The sequence below is a fragment of the Pseudozyma hubeiensis genome, assembly GCF_000403515.1.
Source record: "Pseudozyma hubeiensis SY62 DNA, scaffold: PHS32, whole genome shotgun sequence".
NCBI lineage: Eukaryota > Fungi > Basidiomycota > Ustilaginomycetes > Ustilaginales > Ustilaginaceae > Pseudozyma > Pseudozyma hubeiensis.
Window position 1 is genome coordinate 494,442 of NW_012133814.1, and position 17,297 is coordinate 511,738.

General features: G+C 57.9%; 6 protein-coding genes across 6 annotated transcripts in view; 2 read left to right on the forward strand and 4 right to left on the reverse strand.

Moving 5' to 3' along the window:
- The window catches only part of PHSY_003175 (hypothetical protein), a gene marked incomplete at both ends in the record, with an annotated part of 3,476 nt that extends 360 nt beyond the window's left edge, over window positions 1-3,116 (reverse strand). The window contains one exon of the mRNA XM_012333796.1: window positions 218-3,116. Coding sequence (XP_012189186.1) covers window positions 218-3,116 — 2,899 coding nt within the window. The remainder of the gene's footprint in view (window positions 1-217) is intronic.
- Window positions 3,117-4,112: 996 nt separating this feature from the next.
- PHSY_003176 (hypothetical protein) lies at window positions 4,113-6,707 on the forward strand (the record flags this gene model as incomplete). Its single annotated transcript, XM_012333797.1, has 1 exon — window positions 4,113-6,707. One exon carries the CDS (start codon window positions 4,113-4,115, stop codon window positions 6,705-6,707), a length of 2,595 nt encoding a protein of 864 aa, XP_012189187.1.
- Window positions 6,708-7,267: 560 nt separating this feature from the next.
- Window positions 7,268-9,985, forward strand: PHSY_003177 (hypothetical protein; the record flags this gene model as incomplete). The annotated part of the gene is made up of 1 exon (XM_012333798.1): window positions 7,268-9,985. One exon carries the CDS (start codon window positions 7,268-7,270, stop codon window positions 9,983-9,985), a length of 2,718 nt encoding a protein of 905 aa, XP_012189188.1.
- A 162-nt stretch (window positions 9,986-10,147) lies between these two features.
- Window positions 10,148-11,503, reverse strand: PHSY_003178 (hypothetical protein; the record flags this gene model as incomplete). Its single annotated transcript, XM_012333799.1, has 1 exon — window positions 10,148-11,503. The coding sequence occupies one exon, from the start codon at window positions 11,501-11,503 to the stop codon at window positions 10,148-10,150; it is 1,356 nt and encodes a 451-aa protein (XP_012189189.1).
- Window positions 11,504-11,681: 178 nt separating this feature from the next.
- On the reverse strand, window positions 11,682-11,909 carry PHSY_003179 (hypothetical protein; the record flags this gene model as incomplete). The annotated part of the gene is made up of 1 exon (XM_012333800.1): window positions 11,682-11,909. One exon carries the CDS (start codon window positions 11,907-11,909, stop codon window positions 11,682-11,684), a length of 228 nt encoding a protein of 75 aa, XP_012189190.1.
- Window positions 11,910-12,175: 266 nt separating this feature from the next.
- PHSY_003180 (expressed protein) lies at window positions 12,176-15,941 on the reverse strand (the record flags this gene model as incomplete). Its single annotated transcript, XM_012333801.1, has 2 exons — window positions 12,176-14,101; window positions 15,798-15,941. The coding sequence occupies 2 exons, from the start codon at window positions 15,939-15,941 to the stop codon at window positions 12,176-12,178; spliced, it is 2,070 nt and encodes a 689-aa protein (XP_012189191.1).
- Between the last annotated feature and the right edge of the window lie 1,356 nt (window positions 15,942-17,297).

A 17,297-nucleotide genomic window follows, 5' to 3' on the forward strand; every position in this document is an offset into this window, starting at 1 on the left:
TCTCCTCCCCGACTACCCACCTCACTCGCACTCCCCACCACACTCGGCTCCGCCGACCTCTTGAACAACCCTGCCTGCTCCAACTCGCTACTGTAATCCTTGCCCAACAGCTGCGCTACGATCTTGGCCTGTCCAACGCCCAATGGGTAGGTCTCGCCGTACTTGAGGAGGCTCCAGAAGATCAGCTCGAGGTCGTCCCTCAACCCGGCCAACTGACCGTCTGGATCGATCTGCGCACGCAGCGCCGCATCCGTATCCAGTGCGAACTCCAACTCGTCCTCGATGCCATCGCTGAAACCGTGCGTCGAAATCGCCTCGGCCGCAGCAGCCTCGGCCGCTTCTTCCTCATCGATCGCATCCGAAGCGGAAGTATCCAACCCCACACCCATCGAATTGTACGTCGCGCCCATCTTCGCACTGCTCGATCCCGGACTACCCGCACTGCCCGTCGAACTCACCGCATAGCCCGCCTCCATCGCCCTCGCCGCCATCTCCGGATTCCTCCTCCTCATCCTCAAATACACCTGCGCCGCCTCCCTCCTCATCTTCTTATACTGTCGCGTAACCGACCTAGCCGCCAACACGATCATCAACGTCATCAACGATCCCACCTGCAACAAATCCACCCTCGCCGCAATGAACACCTTCAAGATCTTGATGATGCTCTGCGCTGCCTGCGCCGATTTCCTCGCAGAATCCGCCACCCGATGCGCAACCGGCTCGTGAAGCGAAATGCAGCTGCCGTACATGAGCGAGTGCGCAAGCACAAGCTGATTCGTCATCAGACTGATCTGCTTCTGCGGTCGATAGTTGACACCGTCGTTCAAGAACGGGGGCTCCTCCGACCCCGAAGACGGGCGTAGGATAGGATCGAACGCTGCAAGATCGCGCCAATGCACAGGGAAGCTCTGGATGAGCGACGACACCCAGCCGTCGAGCTTATGAAAGTTGGGCGTGAGCACATCCTGCACCGACGCATCGATGGGAAGCCTCGACATGTGACTGACGCACTTGGAGTGCAGAATCGCCGCCTTGAGGTGGAGGATGGCGGGATCGTGATGACCAGCGGTGAAAAGGTCGGGCGACTCGAGCGTCTGCCTAGGGCGGTAGACGAGGTCATCGGTGCCATTGATAAAGTCGTCAAAGGCACCTGGCAGCTCGGTCTTGATGTCGAGATCGTCGATACTCTGTGCCCAGTGCGTCGAGGAGCAAGCAGCACGATCGCTGTAGAGGCAGTTCCAGAACAGTCGAAGCCGCTCTTCGTGCTCGAGCGGAGTGGCAGCGGGTGCTTTGAGCACGGCGCGGTAGACTGCAGGCTTGGGCTGCTTTCGGGAGCCAGGGGTCGTGCGAACGTCGTGCTTGGAAGCAAAGGTCTGGATGGAAGGCAAACGGTTGAGCTCCATGCCCTTGAGCAGCGAACCTACGTGACCAGAGGAGAACCAAGCCTCGATGGAACGGTCGTTGATGTAGTAGTACGCGCAGAGCAACGCCTCGATCTGAGCCGCCTCCTCGAAGCGACCCTGCTGAGTAGCCTGCTCACCGAGCGCCTTTGCCTTTTTGGCGTGGAAGGCAGCGGCCGCCTTGAGACTGGCGAGCTTTTGGCCTGTGGCGGCGCCTTGAAAGATGTTGTGGCCAACGGCATCGGGAGGCATGTCGGCACCACGGAGTCGAGGATAAGCTAGGGCAAAGATGCTGTGGAGCAGACCCAGGCTGGGGTACCTGGGGTGTTGGGGCCCCAGCGTAAGCCTCTCCATGAAGCGGGTTGGGTGGAGGAAGAGCGATTGAGCGGTTGCCTTTTCAAAGTATGTGCATACCAACTGGTTGACGAGGTTGGGGGGCGGGAACTCGGCAGGCCAGCTGGTGACCATGAGTTCGAAGAAGGGGGTTCCAAAGTTGTCGAGGTCCATCTCGTCCTGGATCGATGTGACCTTTGCCTGCTTGTGAGCCACGCTGCGTGGGTCTGTGCGGAGGTCCGCGGCATGCGGATTAGGGTAGGCGGCACCACTGAGAGCGGGGTCGAGAACGTCAAAGCTGGCTGCATCGCCACCTGCGAGGCCGTTGGCGGCAACAGCAGCGACAGCCTGCTGATAGTCGAAGGAACCAGAGAGGGGCAGACCTGTGCCGTTGGAGGGACCCTCGCCGGAGGGCATGCTTGTTGCGAGCATGTGGGCGATCGCGAGCTCGTCTTTGGAGGGATGACGACCGTCAGCATCGACCCCGCCTTGTTGTGGGTCCAGGGACTGTCCGTTGAAGACGCCAGTGACCTGAGCGAGACGCTGCTTGAGCTGATGGATTTCCTGCTGCATCAGCAAGATCTGTTCATCGTTGGTATCATCTGCACGTTTTCGCTTCCTTGCTGCGGCAGGCATGGGAGAGCCGTCCATAGGAGGTGGCAAGGCCGAGGCAGAAGGGGTATCGGGAGCAAGGGAGGTGTCGCCATCGTGTGCAGAGATGGAAGCGCGCGCTGAGCGGTTGGAGGATCGTTGAGAGATGGGCAGGTAGACGCAAGGAGGCATGGTCTCGGGCAGGCTCTCGAGCTCAGCACGCACGGCGGGATCCTGCGCCTTTTTCTTGTTCTTGGCCTTGTTCTGAGCCATTCGGAACTTGATCTGCCAGCCCTTTGCGCACTGACCGCAGACGGGCTTCTGACCGTCGCATTTGAGCTTGCGAGCCCGACAGCTCTGACACGCCTTGTTTCTGCCGAGATGAGTACCAAAGGGAGAAGCAGATGCGCCCGCGCTCGGGGAGTCGGCTTCGGACGTGGATGCGGCGGCAGCGGCAGCAGCGGCGGCGGCTGCTGCGCTGGCCGGTGTGGTCATGAAGCCGGCGGAGCTAGAAGAGGAGGACGAGTGAGGCTCGGGCATCTGGATCTTTCCGGCGCTGGCGGCGGCAGCCACAGCCTCAAGAGCAGCGCGTGCTTCTGCGTGAGCGTCTCTGACTGGCGTGCTGAAGTTGGCGTACGAGTTGTGAGGTTGATAGGAGGAGGAGGAATGGTGGTGGTGGTGGTCATAGTCGTCGCCGCGGTCACTTTTCATGGGCGAATTTTCATGATGGGAGGCGGACTCATCGTCGTAGGCGGCTGGAGCAGCCTCGTGGCGATCGTAGCCGTCGTCCATGATGAGCGTCGTGTGTTGTCAGTTGAGCGAAGCGTGGTGGAGAAGACGTGTTGCAAGAACGGCGCGTCGGTGCAAAGCGGGTTCGATAGGAAAGCGACAAGCAAGGGATGCGAGCGAGCGCCACAAGGTGCAGAACAAGGGGAGCGAGCCACCGTCAAAGGTTGACGAGCGTCACGGCTGGCTGAAAGTGGGTGACACGTTGATGGATGGTAGGAAGGAAAGAAAGCACGTCGAGGTCGCGGATCGGATTCGGGCACACGGGAATCGGTCAACGCAAGCGCCGTCCGTCGAGGTGCGGGCTTTCTGGCTGCCAACTCGGCTTGGCTTGGCTTGGCTTGGATGCGTGGATGGATGAATGCGGTTGGCAGTTCGCTCTCATCCTTGTTTCATTTTCAAACCAAATTTGACCAAACTCGAGACTCGGTTGCCTGCTTTACAATTTTGTATTCGACGACTGTGGGCAGAGGCACACTCTAGCTAAGGGAATAATTTGTTAGGCTAACAAAACACACACAACTATATCATTAATTCAGAGGACGATAACTTAGGGTCTTTCGAAGCAGTTGCCCGCAAGCTGGCCTCGGATATGCGGAGTGCCGCTTCCAAGAGCGACAAGGGAGAGCCGAAATCAAAGGGGGAAACGCCAGAGAAGCCCCCACCGCGGCACTGCATCGCTCGCTAAGTTAGCACATCCTAGATTCCATGTCTTGGCCTTCCACCATCTTGTCCCTTGGCGACCATCTCTGCAACCATCGACCCGCCTCCCCCCTTCTGTACGGTAGCGAGCACCTTCGATCAGCACCTTCGATCGCCACCGACCGTCTCTCTCTCGCCCTTCACACGTACATACACACACTGGTCTCGTCTCGTCCTCCCATTCAGTCGCACTGTCCTGCAACTCAACCATGCCGGTCGACTCGGTGTAGCCACCTTCTGTGACACTGGTACACAATTCCACCGCACCCTGTCAGCAGCCCTTACAGTAGCATCATCGTCATGAAGTGTCTGCGCACGGCTGCTGGCTTCACAGCTCTAGGTGTGAGCCTCCTGGCTTGTGTACTGCTCACACTCAGCACAGTCGTACACGCCGACCTGTCTCTCCAACAGCAGCAGCAATACCAACCTCTGGCTCCTCGTGCCGCAGTCACGCCCTTGCCACGCTCCGTCCAAGGTGCAACACCACCGCATTCGCCCCAAAATGGCGACCACGACCTATTTCGCCGCCAAGTTGCGTCGAGCACAATCACGTCAGCAACTTCAACCTACTCGGAACTGCCCACCGCTGCCATCAGCATCGACGGACAGCCTCCTCCCTCTTCTACAGGCGATCCCTTGCTCGCCCTCATGCCCGACTTTGCCTTCAGCATGCCTGCGCAAATCGTCGTAGATGGTATCAATATCGCACTCATCTCGGTGCTTGTCATCCACCTCCTCTTCACCGTCCAATACCATTTCCCTCTCAGCAGAAAGAACTTCTACCTTCAGATCTCGAGCTCGCTCATGCTCCTCATCAGCCTCAGCGTCACGCTTCATATCGTTCTCGATCGTCTCGAATCCGAGTCGCAGCGTTACCCCTTCATGTTCCCTTACATCGGCATCCAATTACCGCCGGGCGATGACACGTGGACAAAAGTGCAAGAGGTCTTCTTCCTCCTCATGCGAGCCATCACCACCGCCCTCATCCACATCACCCACATCCAGTTCCTCACTCTGCTCTTCCCTTCGTCTCTGGAAGCACGTCTCATCTTCTGGATGCTCGGCCCCATGGCCATCATCAACTCCGGAATGGAGTTCACCGGCCTCGCCGATGATGCCGATGCAAAGACCAACGATCTTGGCGATGCCATCCGCAACATTTGCAACAGTACCTTGACCCTTCTCTACACCACCGCTCTGCTCATCTGGGGTCTCCTTGTCAATCGTCGACGAGCCTGGCGCGCAGGCGGCGGCACAGCGGCCTTCGGTGGCGGTTCCGTAGGGCTCGCTCTCATCAACACCGCCATCAGCTTCACCGAGATCAAGTACGACCGCCTCTGGTGGCTCCCTAACGTCTGCTGGACGCTCACCATCTGGCAGAGCTGGCTCGGGTTCTGGTGGTGGGTCAGCAGCGGAATGGGTATCGGCGAAGTCGAGGATCGCCAGGAGCGTCTCGAGCGTAAGAGGAAGCGCGACGAGCGCAAACGTCGCAAGCTCGAGAAGCAGAAGCACAAGCTCGCCATGCTCGAGGCCGCCGAAGCCAACATCGCCGAAGGCCACAGCTCGCAGCACGATTCCAGCTCCATCCCGGGCCTCAGCGGTTTCCGTCGTATCAAGCATCGCCTTGTCGGCGAGCCACATGCGTCCGGCACGCTCATCCGCCGCAATCGTCGTCAGAACACTTCCGGCGACGATCCCGATGGCGGCAGTGCGCAAGCACGTACCAACAGCGCCTCCACCGCTGACGACATTGAGCTCGACCAGATCCGTGTAGCATCACACAATCAACAAGATGCCCAGGAACAGCGCCCAACCTCGGCGCATGGTGCTCCTCTGACCGGTATCGCCATTCACAGAGCAGGCGAAGATGGCGACGAGCGTGATGAGCGCGATGCAGATGTCGATGCCGATGCTGCTAACAACGACGATGGCAGGACTACGGCAGGCACAGGCTCGGGATCGAGCGACTCGAATCCTACCGCCTCGTCTGCACCAGGCTGGATCTCGACCGCAGCGCAACGCTTCATGGACAGTCAGCCCAACTTTATCAAGGCTCGCTTCCGTCGATTGCGTCTGGCGCACATGGCAGCGGCGCGTAGAGCGGCGCATCAGCAGACCGCACTACGTGAGCAGGTGCTCAACTCGTCGCGCACAACCGGGCCAGGTCTTCGTCACATGATGTTCGATCGGCCCAGCTCGACGCGCACTGGCATGGACAGCAGCGCAGATATGAATGCTCTGCCCGAGCTCTCTTCAACGCTCGGCCGCTCTGCATCGTTGGGTACCAAACCGACTCAAGATACCAAGACCATCTCCACCGCCTCTTCCCTCCGCGCTGCCCGCGAGCCCAGAAGCCAGAGCACTGACGCTGCAGTATTCTCACAACGTCGCGATTCCGCCTCCACGCGCAGCTCGATTGCGCTAGCTACGCGTGGCGATGAGCGAATTCACGAGGCCGAGGACGATGACGACGAGCACGAGCTAGACTCGACATCTCTGCGAGGAACCTCTGAAAGCAGTTCGTCTGTTCGAAGAGCGCTCAGTTCGGCCAATGCCGGAGTCACATCCCCTGCCTCAGATCACGCTGTCTCTGCATCAGCACGAGCAGAACCACCTGCAGCCGGACCCAGCAGCACAGCCATCACCTCGTCGCAACCTCGTCACATGTCACCAGGCGCGCCTGCAGCCGCGAGGGATGAAGACTGGGAAGATGTGGACGCGGCGGCTCCCACCGGACGCGGCAGCACTGCTGATTCTACGCACGTCCCCCACCGTGTCAGCTCACGCAGCACGAGGGACGACGGCAGCGATGACGATGATGCAGACGACCCTAGCTGGTTCTGGCGCGGAGGTCTCCGCAAGATGCGTCTGCGCGACCGCACGACCTACGATTGAGCCAACCTTTCCATCCCGCACTTTGCCCCCTGCTTAGCTTCATACCCTCTGCGCACAGCTGCACGCTCGTCCGGCCAACAACTCTACTTGCGCTCGTAAACACTCTGTATTTGTAGTCTCATATCCTTGATATTTCGCATGGTTTCAGCATCTTGAACCGCTTGTCGTTGCGCAGTTGAGAAGAGTCTGTGCGCCATGCATGGCTGGAGTCGCACCCAGAAATGATTTGTGAGCGTTGCATAGGAGCAGTCGATGGATGTCGTGTGCTGCGCCTCGCGTGCGCACTTTTCTGTCGTGCGAGGCCTCCACACAACTCGTCTGCGCAGCGCAGCAGGCGTGCACGGTGCAGTGCGAAGAAATTCCAAAAGGATCATTTCAGTCAGAGCCTTGTCTGCTTACCATCCAACCACCTCCTCACCACCCACCACCAAGCACAGCCCTTCAACCTTCAATTCTGTGTGCATCTTCATTGTCAATTTAGTCTATCGAGTACGAGGAAGTCCGCCGGTCCCCATCCCATCACGGTCACGACCTCAGCTGAAAGAAAGCGCAGTCAGCTCATGAAAAGATCCCGCTCGCCATCTCCCTCTGAACGCCAATCAGCACCTTCATTGCGGCCTCAGGAACCCACAAATATCTCAGTCCAGCACGACATGGCTTGTCCACACCTCAGCGCCGCCTTTATGGCATTGGCGCCTCCTCGACCCTCGCAACAAGTTCACAAGGAAGAATGCACGCTCTGCTTCGATGATCAAGATGGGCCCAACGGCCTCGACGTTTGCCTGTTGTGCTTCAACGGAGCATGCACCGGCAACACGGACCGCGAGCATTCGCGACTACACTTCGAAAAGACGCAGCATGCCCTTGTTCTCAACATCCGTCGAACGCGACGTCCAGCTCCTCCAGCAGCGCAAGGCGATGCCTCCTCGGTGCCCAAGAAGCTCGCAATCGCTGCGGAATCCGATGCAGACAAGTACGACTATCACACAGTACCCAGATGTCTTGCATGCGATCCGAGCGGGCCAGGCCAGGAGCTGCCGATCACGGACAAGCTCGATGAGGTGATCCGCGGCGTCATGGCTGCCATGTCTTCGGCTCAACAGAGCGAGGTCAAAGCTTGGGAGGAGGAAATCGTCGCTTGCCAGCATACGCGAGAGCTCGTTCAGCCAGGAGAGCCCGTCAAGCTCGAGCCTTCTGGTCTTGCCTCGTGCGGCAAGTGCGATCTGACTTCCAACCTCTGGCTCTGCCTCACCTGCGGTCACCTCGGTTGCGGTCGAGCTCAGTTCGGTGGCGTTGGCGGCAACGGCCACGGTTTGACTCATTTTGAAGAGACCGGTCATCCTGTCTCTGTCAAGCAAGGTACCATCACCGCGGAAGGCAGCGCCGACATCTACTGTTACGCCTGCAACGACGCTCGCATCGACCCCAGCTTGGCACAGCATCTCGCTCACTTTGGCATCAACGTGATGGACCTTTCCAAGACCGAAAAGAGCATGACAGAGCTGCAGATCGAGCAGAACCTCAGATTCGACTTCAACATGACCGGCGAGGATGGCAAGATGCTCGAGCCTGTCTTTGGGCCGGGACTGACGGGGTTGCGCAACCTCGGCAACAGCTGCTACATGGCCTCGGTGCTGCAAACTCTGTTTTCGTTGCCCGCTTTCAAGACGAGATACGGTGATGCTTATCGTCCGCACACGCTTGCATGCGCCAACCAACCTGCTACGTGCTTCGAGTGCCAGATCACCAAGGTTGCCGATGGTCTCTTGTCTGGTCGATACTCGCATCCTCGCGAACCCGAACAAGCTGGTGGTTCGGAATGGAAGCCCGAAGCTGGAAGCGAGGATGAGGTCAAGCAGCAGCAGCAACCACTGTTCCAAAAGGGGATTCGTCCCAGCATGTTCAAAGCTTTGGTCGGCAAGGGACACGAAGAGTTCTCTACGATGCGACAGCAGGACGCCGACGAGTTTCTCAAGTACCTCATCGGAATCGTACAGAAGGAGAATCGAAAAGTCGCATCGTCCGATTCTTCCTCGCCCACCGAAGACCCGACGACCGTATTTGGCTTCGGGTTGGAGCAAAAGCTGGAGTGCAACACGTGCCACAAAGTTCGCTACAGCGTCGAGCGTCAAGATGCCGGCCTCAGCCTGCCTGTCCCCATCCGTCCCAAATTGTCGCCAGAAAACGTTTCGGCGGGAAAGCAGCCTGCAGAGGGCGTTCACGCTGCCGACGCCTCCGCTTCAGCGCCGGCTACCGCGCCAGCCGCCAACAATGGCGCAGCAGAATACGAGCCGGTCAGCCTGGTCGAATGCCTTGACATCTTCACCGCACCCGAGGAGCTAGAGTACAACTGTCCCTCGTGTTGCAAGAAGGTCACCGCCACCAAAAGGACTCTGTTCACCACGTTCCCGCAAGTGCTTGCGCTGCAAGTGCGGAGATTCCAGCTACTCAATTGGGTGCCTCAGAAGGTGCCTGTTCCCGTCATCGTTCCCATCGATACGCCGCTCGACCTCGACCGGTACCTTGGACGTGGTAAGCAGCCGCACGAGGAGGAGTTGCCCGAAGACGAAGCTGCTGCTGCTGCTGCTGCTGGAGGCGGTGGATCGGCGAGTGCGGAGCCGGAGTGGGATGCAGGGGTCATGTCGCAGTTGACGAGCATGGGATTCCCGGAGATTCGGTGCAAGAAGGCGTTGCTGGCGACGGGGATGGGTGATGCGGAGAGCGCGATGAACTGGCTCTTCGCGCACATGGAGGATGCTGACATTGACGATCCTATTGACTTTGGTGCTGCTAGCGGTGCGACGTCAGCTAGTGCAGCGGCCGGTGGTGGAGGAGCAGGACCTGACACCTCGATGTTGGAGGAAATGGGTTTCACCAAGGCTCAAGCTAGGAAAGCTCTACGACTCAACTCGAACAACCCGGAAGTGGCGGTAGCTTGGCTCTTCGAAAACCCGGATGATCCAGGCGAGGATGGGACTGCTGCTGCATCGCAAGCCGCGGTGCGCGAAGCGGGGGAGACGTCGGGAAGTTCAAGCGTGATTCCGGGGAACAGCGAGTTGCCCGCTCGATACACGTGCAAGAGCTTCGTCAGCCACAAGGGTCCGAGCGTGCATAGTGGACACTACGTCGCTCACGTCAAGCAGGGCGAGGAGTGGATCTTTTTCAACGACGAGAAGGTGGTCAAGGCTGAGCTGACGTCGAGGGGGAAGGAGGGGGAGGATGTTGGGGTGGTGGGGTTGAGTGCCCAGGCGTATGTGTACTTTTTCGAGAGGAGCTAGGGAGGTGGATGAGCACGGTCGAATCGTTCACAATGTAAGTTAGCAAACAATGCACGCAATCACATTTTTCTCTGCTTTGAAGCATCACAGACACAAACGTCATGATATCTTTCCTGCCAGATGAGACGGCAATGAACAAAGTTGATTTCGAACGGACTTTCGTCACCCGAGCACCTTTCGCAGCGCATCCTTTCGCTCCGGAACCTCCAACGACGTCACGGGACACCTTGCGTGCTTCTCGACGTACTCGAAAGCGCACGTGTAGCAGAACACGTATCCGCTCGGCAGCACGGCCGGATTGTTGATCGGCATAGCACCGCAGAGTGGACAGGAGTTGTGGATCAACCTCCTCCTTTGTTGTGAAGGTTTCGAGTCGATGAGATTTGGTTTCACCTCCTGTTCTGAGGAGGATTCGAGTTGATCGAGGAGTTTCCCGCTGAGAGCGAAGATCTGAGGCAATTTGTAGTTGGGTAGGGTATCTTGGATGGATTGCGGGACGTTGGAGAGTACGCCGGTTTGGAGGTCGGGGAGGAGAGGTGCGGGTGGATCGAGCGATGGATTGTGCGTCTCTTCTGCACCGCCTGCGCCGTTGCTGCTGGAGTGGTTGGTACGACGTCGTCGAGGGTTGTCTGCGCCGTACCACCATTCGAGGAACTTGAAGAAAAATATGCTCGCCGGCAATCCGTACTTCAAACCTTCGTACACCACACCCGGTGCCAATTTGAGTAGTACAAAGAAGAATTTGGCTGGTTGACGTACCAAGCTCGGCATCTTGGAGGGGAGGAGGTTCTTTCGTGGACCGTCGTTGGGACCTACTCGACGGACGTCTACTCGCATCAGGGAGAACCACGGTCTCCAGTAAGGTGTCTTGTCGAACAGGTAGCGTACGTTGTACGTCAACAACCAGAGTTGATACAACGTCTTCGCATACGGATATCCCGTCTTGAACGCTTCCATCACCGCCGACTTGACCTTCTCCCTCAACGTCCGCGTGTCCCCGTCCTCAAATCTTCCCCTCGTCGCTGCTGCAGAATCATCCTCCCCAAACAAACTCCCCACATTCGTCAACCCACCACCATTTCTCTCCCAAACATCCTCCAACTTGGCCCCCAACCACGGCAGCCCTACCAACCACAACAGACTCAACCTGATCTCCCTCTTGCCCAACCTCTCGCTGCTCGCTACGGTCAAGCTCGTCGCACCCACGCTGCGATTCAGACCGGGTCGACGACGTCGACGAAGACCGTAGAAGTTTTCGGAGAAGCTGCTGCCCCAGACGGTGAGGTAGTGCGTTTCGATCCCGGCCATGAGGAGCGCGTAGATCTCGTCGAACGAGTTGACGGCGCGCAGCAGGTAGCGCGGATTGCGCTGGGCGAGAACGGCGAGGACATAGCGGACCGCGGGTTTGATGAGGTCCGACAGCTGCGATTGGGCGGCAAGTTCGAAGAAGGATGGGTGGAAGGGGTCCGATGAGGATGGTTGGGATGAGGTCGGGTCTACGGAGGTGAGTACGTCCATTGCTGAAAGATTCCGCTTGCGTGTGATGGTGGTGGTGTGCGAAGGGTCAAGGTTCGGTTTCAAGCGTCTGCAGGCCGCGAGATGGTCGGTAACAGCGCCTGTGAGGTTGAGGTCGCTGTGCACCGACTTTGTGATGCGTAGAAGCAGGAAGGAACCGAGCGCCGCAAGTGATCCTACCTTAAGCGCGGATCGAATCAATCGTTCGGGTGCGAGCTTGTGCAGCACGTCCTAGCGAAAGATCGAGTCGATAGTGTCTGATGGATGAAAAGACGATCCCTTCGTATGGCGGCTTGACGTGAAAAAGTATGAAAGCATCGTCCGTCTCCACACAGACACCCAAAGCCCGGATGTCGCGCATCTCGCTTTGCCGGACCTGATTTTTCCGCTCCATCTCCACCCCTTTCATGGATCTAACAAATACGCCTGTCTCCCAGAACGACCTTTCCCCACCTCCCTCAAAACACTTGTCCCTCACACACCCCATCGCATGAAACAGCTTCGACATTCGGTCATCAGAATTGCATCGACGGAATATGCAGCGGGTCATGACATGAAGAGACATACGGTGACAAGGGAGAATTTTTAAAGCCTGCGATCAACAAGATGATGGATGGACAACGGAAGCTGGCACGGAAAAATGCGAAAGATGGGAGGGTAGTTCTGCGACACTTTTCAATGATGCTGTTCACCCATGCTACGGCGGAACGGATTGTTGGGGTTGATGATGCGGCTCCTCGGCACTGCTGTTGGTGCTGCTGCGAAGCCAGAAGATCCGGGACTGGCAGGTGCGCTGGCGTCTGCATCGAAGTGAGTTGTTGTCGTGACCGTGGCGTGCTGCTTGGCGGTACCGGCGCCGATCTCGGGCGGAGGCGAAGGGTAGCCGTGTTGCTCGGACAGCGCCGATCCTAGACCTGCGATTGGCTGTGGCACCGGAACGGGCGCTGGCGCTGGCACGGATCGCGACGGTCGTGCCGATCCGCTCGAGTCGATAGGTACGGTCGACGAAGCTGTGCCGCTAAGCGACGGTGCAGAGGACGAAGAGTGTGGAGGAGAAGGCCCGGCGTCGATCAACTCGCGCAGCTCGTCCATGGTCGTCTGCGACAGACCGAGCGAGGCTGGGTCCACGTTGCTGACCGGTGGCCTGGGCAGCGACAATGCAGGAGCAGCCGGCGATGATGCTGAACCGACTCCCTCGCTCTCCTCGAGTACCGACTGGGCTGCTCCGACAGGTGGCCTGATTGTTGTGCTGGCTCCAGCTGTCAAGTCGTTCGAGGTCGAAAGTCTCGATGCATTCCCCGACGAAGACGTTGCCGCCGCTGTTTGCGCGTCCGACGCTGCCGCCCTTCTTTTCCTCTCTTCCTCGGCCTGCTTGCGCTGCTGCTCTTCGTGCTCGAGAAGACTGAGTCGCATGGCCTCCATGATCATGGCCTCCTCCATATCCTCTCCATTTCCCATTCGCATGAGCCTTGCTAGCTCGGGTAGCCCGTCGGCAGCGCCACGGCTGGGCCGGCTGCTACGCCTTCGTGTCGTGGTCACCGATCCGGCACCTGGCCAGTTTTGACCGTCGTTGAGGATGATACTGCCACCCGGCCCATTGAGGTTGATCCTGCCGCTTTCAGCAGCAGCAGCCAGATCGGCACCCATGCGAGACGAAGAGATGCCGATGGGAATCAGTCGGTCGCCCACTTGTCGCATGATGACGCGTCGATTGGCACGACGTGCCACAGCAGCTTCTGCTTGCGCGAGCTTGAGATGCCAGTCGGGTCGGACCTGATCCACGGTGATGACGCTCGGGTCATCAGCCGCCAAGATCTTCTTCTTGCCCGCTCCCGATACGCCTGCGCCACCGGTGCCGATGGCCATCTCGGCAAAGTTGGCGGCGTCGACTGCATCGTTGGGACTGTCGCTTCCGCTGCCGCTGGATCGTCTTGCATGCTCGAGCGCCTCTGGCGGGGTGTAGGTGACACCAAATTCGGGCTCCACGCAAAAGGGACAGGATCGCGGCTCGGAAGATGGTGGGTTGTGCGAGTTCGGATCGGCGCGTTTCATCTGGACAAAGCATTCGGTGCAGATGGGCTGGTGACAGCAGCGTGAAAAGTTGAGCGGCGTCGGATAGTTGAGGAAGCAGATGGGGCACTCGCTGTTGAACTTGCTGTCGGCGAGTTCATCTTCGTCGTCCGTGCCCTTGCAGAAAGGAGCGAGTCGACGGTCGACAATGTTCTGGCGCACGAAATGCTGGTCGTAATCCTTAGGACCTGTGTAGACGCCTTGCGGGATGAGCCCGCCTTCGTCGACTTTGACCGAATCAGCGAGATGAGCTGGAAGCGGCGGTGGAGACGGGGGGCGCAGGCTAGCTGCTGAGAGAGATGCCACCAGATTGGCGGATGCCGACGGGGTGATGCCGCGAGATGAGGTTCGTGTGTGACTCGAATGCTGAGCAGAAGAGCCGGCAGCGCCGGCCTCCTTGGTTTGCTGTTGACCCATGTCGGCGCAAGGAATGAACAGTGATGCCCAGACACGAGAAAGGTATGTGTATGCCCCGTTGTCGGTCAAGATGTAGACATGCGACACCGATCTCTTAGCCTCGTCCCGGACACACTGTTCGGGCCATCCGACAGGAGATCACCGGTCACAGCCGATGGGAATATGGCGATAGTATGGAACGTGACGTCGGGAGGACCGGAGGCGGTAACGACGCTGCGTAGCGCAATGGGAGCGGGGGCACGATGTTTTGCCTGCAAGGGTGCTGAGGCTGTGGATCTCTATGCCAGTCGTGTTCGAATGAATCGAGCTGGAGGTCGTAGCCGTCCAAGTCGTATGTCTGCCGAGCGGTCAAAGTAGGGAGGAGTTTGAGGCCTCAAACGATTCGTCCGTGTCCTTTGGAGGCCAGAATCTCGGCGCAGCGACCGCTAGTATTTCGCCAGGTCAGTCTGAATTCGGTGATGATGTCGTCGTTGGACAACAAAGCCCTTCGTCTATTAGAAGACGCTCGTGCGCAGCGATTTGCTTTTGATGCAGTCGAGAGAGAATTATGTTTGTGTTGGTTGGGTCGGGAATGCGTAGAAAGAGACGACGGATTGGGTGCAACGATGATGGGAGATGCGATCAGACGATGGAAGCGGAGCGGGAAATGTCCAAACGGGGGTTTGAGGAAAATGTGCCGACCTCTCGAGATGTGTGTGTGTGTGTGTGTCATTGAGAGAAGGGGCAATCTCAAGTGGAGAGGCGCGAGCGAGGCGCTAAGGCTGGAGGTCCTAGCGATTCTCGACTGAGCCCACACAAGTCGATTTACGGAGAGTGTGAGGTGAAAGCGCAAAGGCGCGCTTTCTTTCCTGACCCGCCATCGGCATTCAAAAAATCCTGCCAAAGTGCGGGCCGTCGCGGTGGGTGACAGATGCCATCCTGCGTGTGGGCCGCGGCTGCATGGCATTTCCCGGCTGCCTGCCCACACATTTGCTGTAGTTCTGAAGTCAAAGGGTCCGCAGGGCATCAAGGCATGGGTATCCCATTACTGACTGTGTCGTGGGCTGCAAAACGTATATTATGTCTGTTGACGATCGGAAGGACCTCTCTTTGCCAATCTCTGAATGCCACCATCCGGGCTGTGTGTTTGCTGTTGCTCTTGATCTTCACCTTTGCATGTGGAATGACCGATCGACACCGCCACTTGCCTCGCACCTCTTTTTCTCGATGATTTTCATTAAAACTTAATTTAGAAACAAGCAACCCTCGCCGATGCTCGCGAAACTGTCTGAGGATCAGAATGAGCAGCGTATAGTTTGTCATCCTGTCATCCTGTCATCCTGTCATCCTGTCATCACGAATTCTCCGTTCGGCATATCTTTGTCGTCGGCTCTTCCTCAACATCGGAGGAAGGAAGAGCTTGCAAAAGAGACTCAGAACCGTCAAAGGTCGAAGCCCTTGCACCCTCATTTCGAGGGCGTATGGGCAGGTCGGCGAAGGGACTGAGGACCAATCATGGCTGACAGGCAGCCGGAATCGGATGGAGCTCACGTTCCGTGGAGAGACCGAGGACCCTGAACGGAATGTTAGCTAGCCGACAGACCAACCGACCCTGGCTCCTGCTGGCGTTTACCGCCAAATGGCGATTGCCCGACGCTGTCAGATTCGACCCGCGTTGCATCTCACACGACCTTCCCTCAAATCACAAGCAGGCTTGCCATCCATCGCCTCGGACTGGAGCTTTTTGACTTGCCGTCGACTCGAGACGGCGAACGTTTAGACGCCTTGATCGTGTCGTTGTGCGGCAAGACGCCGCCCTCGCCGTACAGACCTGACGTGTGGGCGCCGCTTTGGCTCTTCTGTCTGGCACACCTTCATCTCTGCTCCAGGACAGGATCACGTACCGTCCTGCGTTGACGTTCGTCGCGTTCGCTGAGATCTCGCAATGAAATTGGGCGCGGTGACGTGCGTGCATCGGCTTTTCAAAGTCTGGAGTCTAGATGTGAGGAGGGCCTTTCCAGACAGGATTCGCTGCGCAATGCTCTGCCCTGTGCCACATGGCAAGCATCGACCTAGATCCTGCTTGCTAACTCCTTCTCCTCAATCTTCTCACTACTCTCACGATCGACACCAGCCAACGAGTGACTCTTGTCGTCGGTCATGTAATTTCGGATGCTCGACGGTGTGCAGAAGCGGTGGCCACATGCATTGCAACCCTGAGAGCGTATGTGCCTGAACACGACAAGGACTCTCTGCCACTTGACAGACGAGCTAATTCTTATCGGTCTCTAATTTCGTGCTTTGACACTACGAAGTCTGAAATCCACACAGTTGGTATATGCATTGTAAATTTCGGAAAAGGTTCTAATTGGCATTTCGCCTTGGAGGACGAGAAGTTGCAATTTTGTAGTCATCTTCCGAACTGTGGTCTCGGTAATGAATAGAAATTGGCGACTCTTTGTAATTCGGAGGATCCCAGATGTTCGACTCTGCATAGGGGTTGTATTGAACAATTTAGGTGCGCCCTTGCTCTTTTCCCACATGAGCCAAGCTGAGCCAGGCTAAGGCAACTGTGTGTAGTAGAGGGAGTTACTCTGCCTTCGAGGCGCGGCGCGCTGGTTTGGTTGACCGTGCCTGTTCCCCGCTGCCAAAGGTTCAAGGGTGTCTCTGCGTGGGTACAGAGCGGGAGTTGCACTGCCCGCTCAGCGCGCGGCGATTGCGTCTGCCTTTCTCTCCCCTTTCTGGATACGAGTCCGCACGACGCTCGGCTGGCCCGCCTCTGGGCTGTTTTGGAGCAGCAGCGATACGATACCAACGATTTCGCAACTGCATCTACCGAAGCACGCATTCCGTTTCAACTCGACATTCTCACCTCCATCATCCGTCCTTCGAATTCTTACGTCTTTCTACGTCGGCATCCGCACCTATCGTCATCCGTAGCTTCCGTCATCCGCGGATAAAACGCCCTAGCTCTTCAGCTACTTTGCGATCGCCTGCATCTGGGACGTCGAACTGTGTTCGGATAGTCTGCACCGCTTCAAAGAGTTGAACGGGACCACCGTGCAGCCTCATCGGAGACTTCGCATTTGCCATCCTCAGCCTCCTTCCGTACAAACTGAACCCGACGAAAGCAGAGCTTCGCGTGTGTTCTCCGCTGCTGCTTTGGACCAAGTGCACCCTTCGCTCTCGAAATTGATCAGCTATCCCGCATCACCATCACTCCGCCTCCCTCAAATTTCAGAACGTAAGTCGATCGCTACAGAACCTCTGCATTCAGTCTCTCAACGCAGTCGCCGTGGTCACCCTCAGCTGCATGCACCATAGAAGGCAG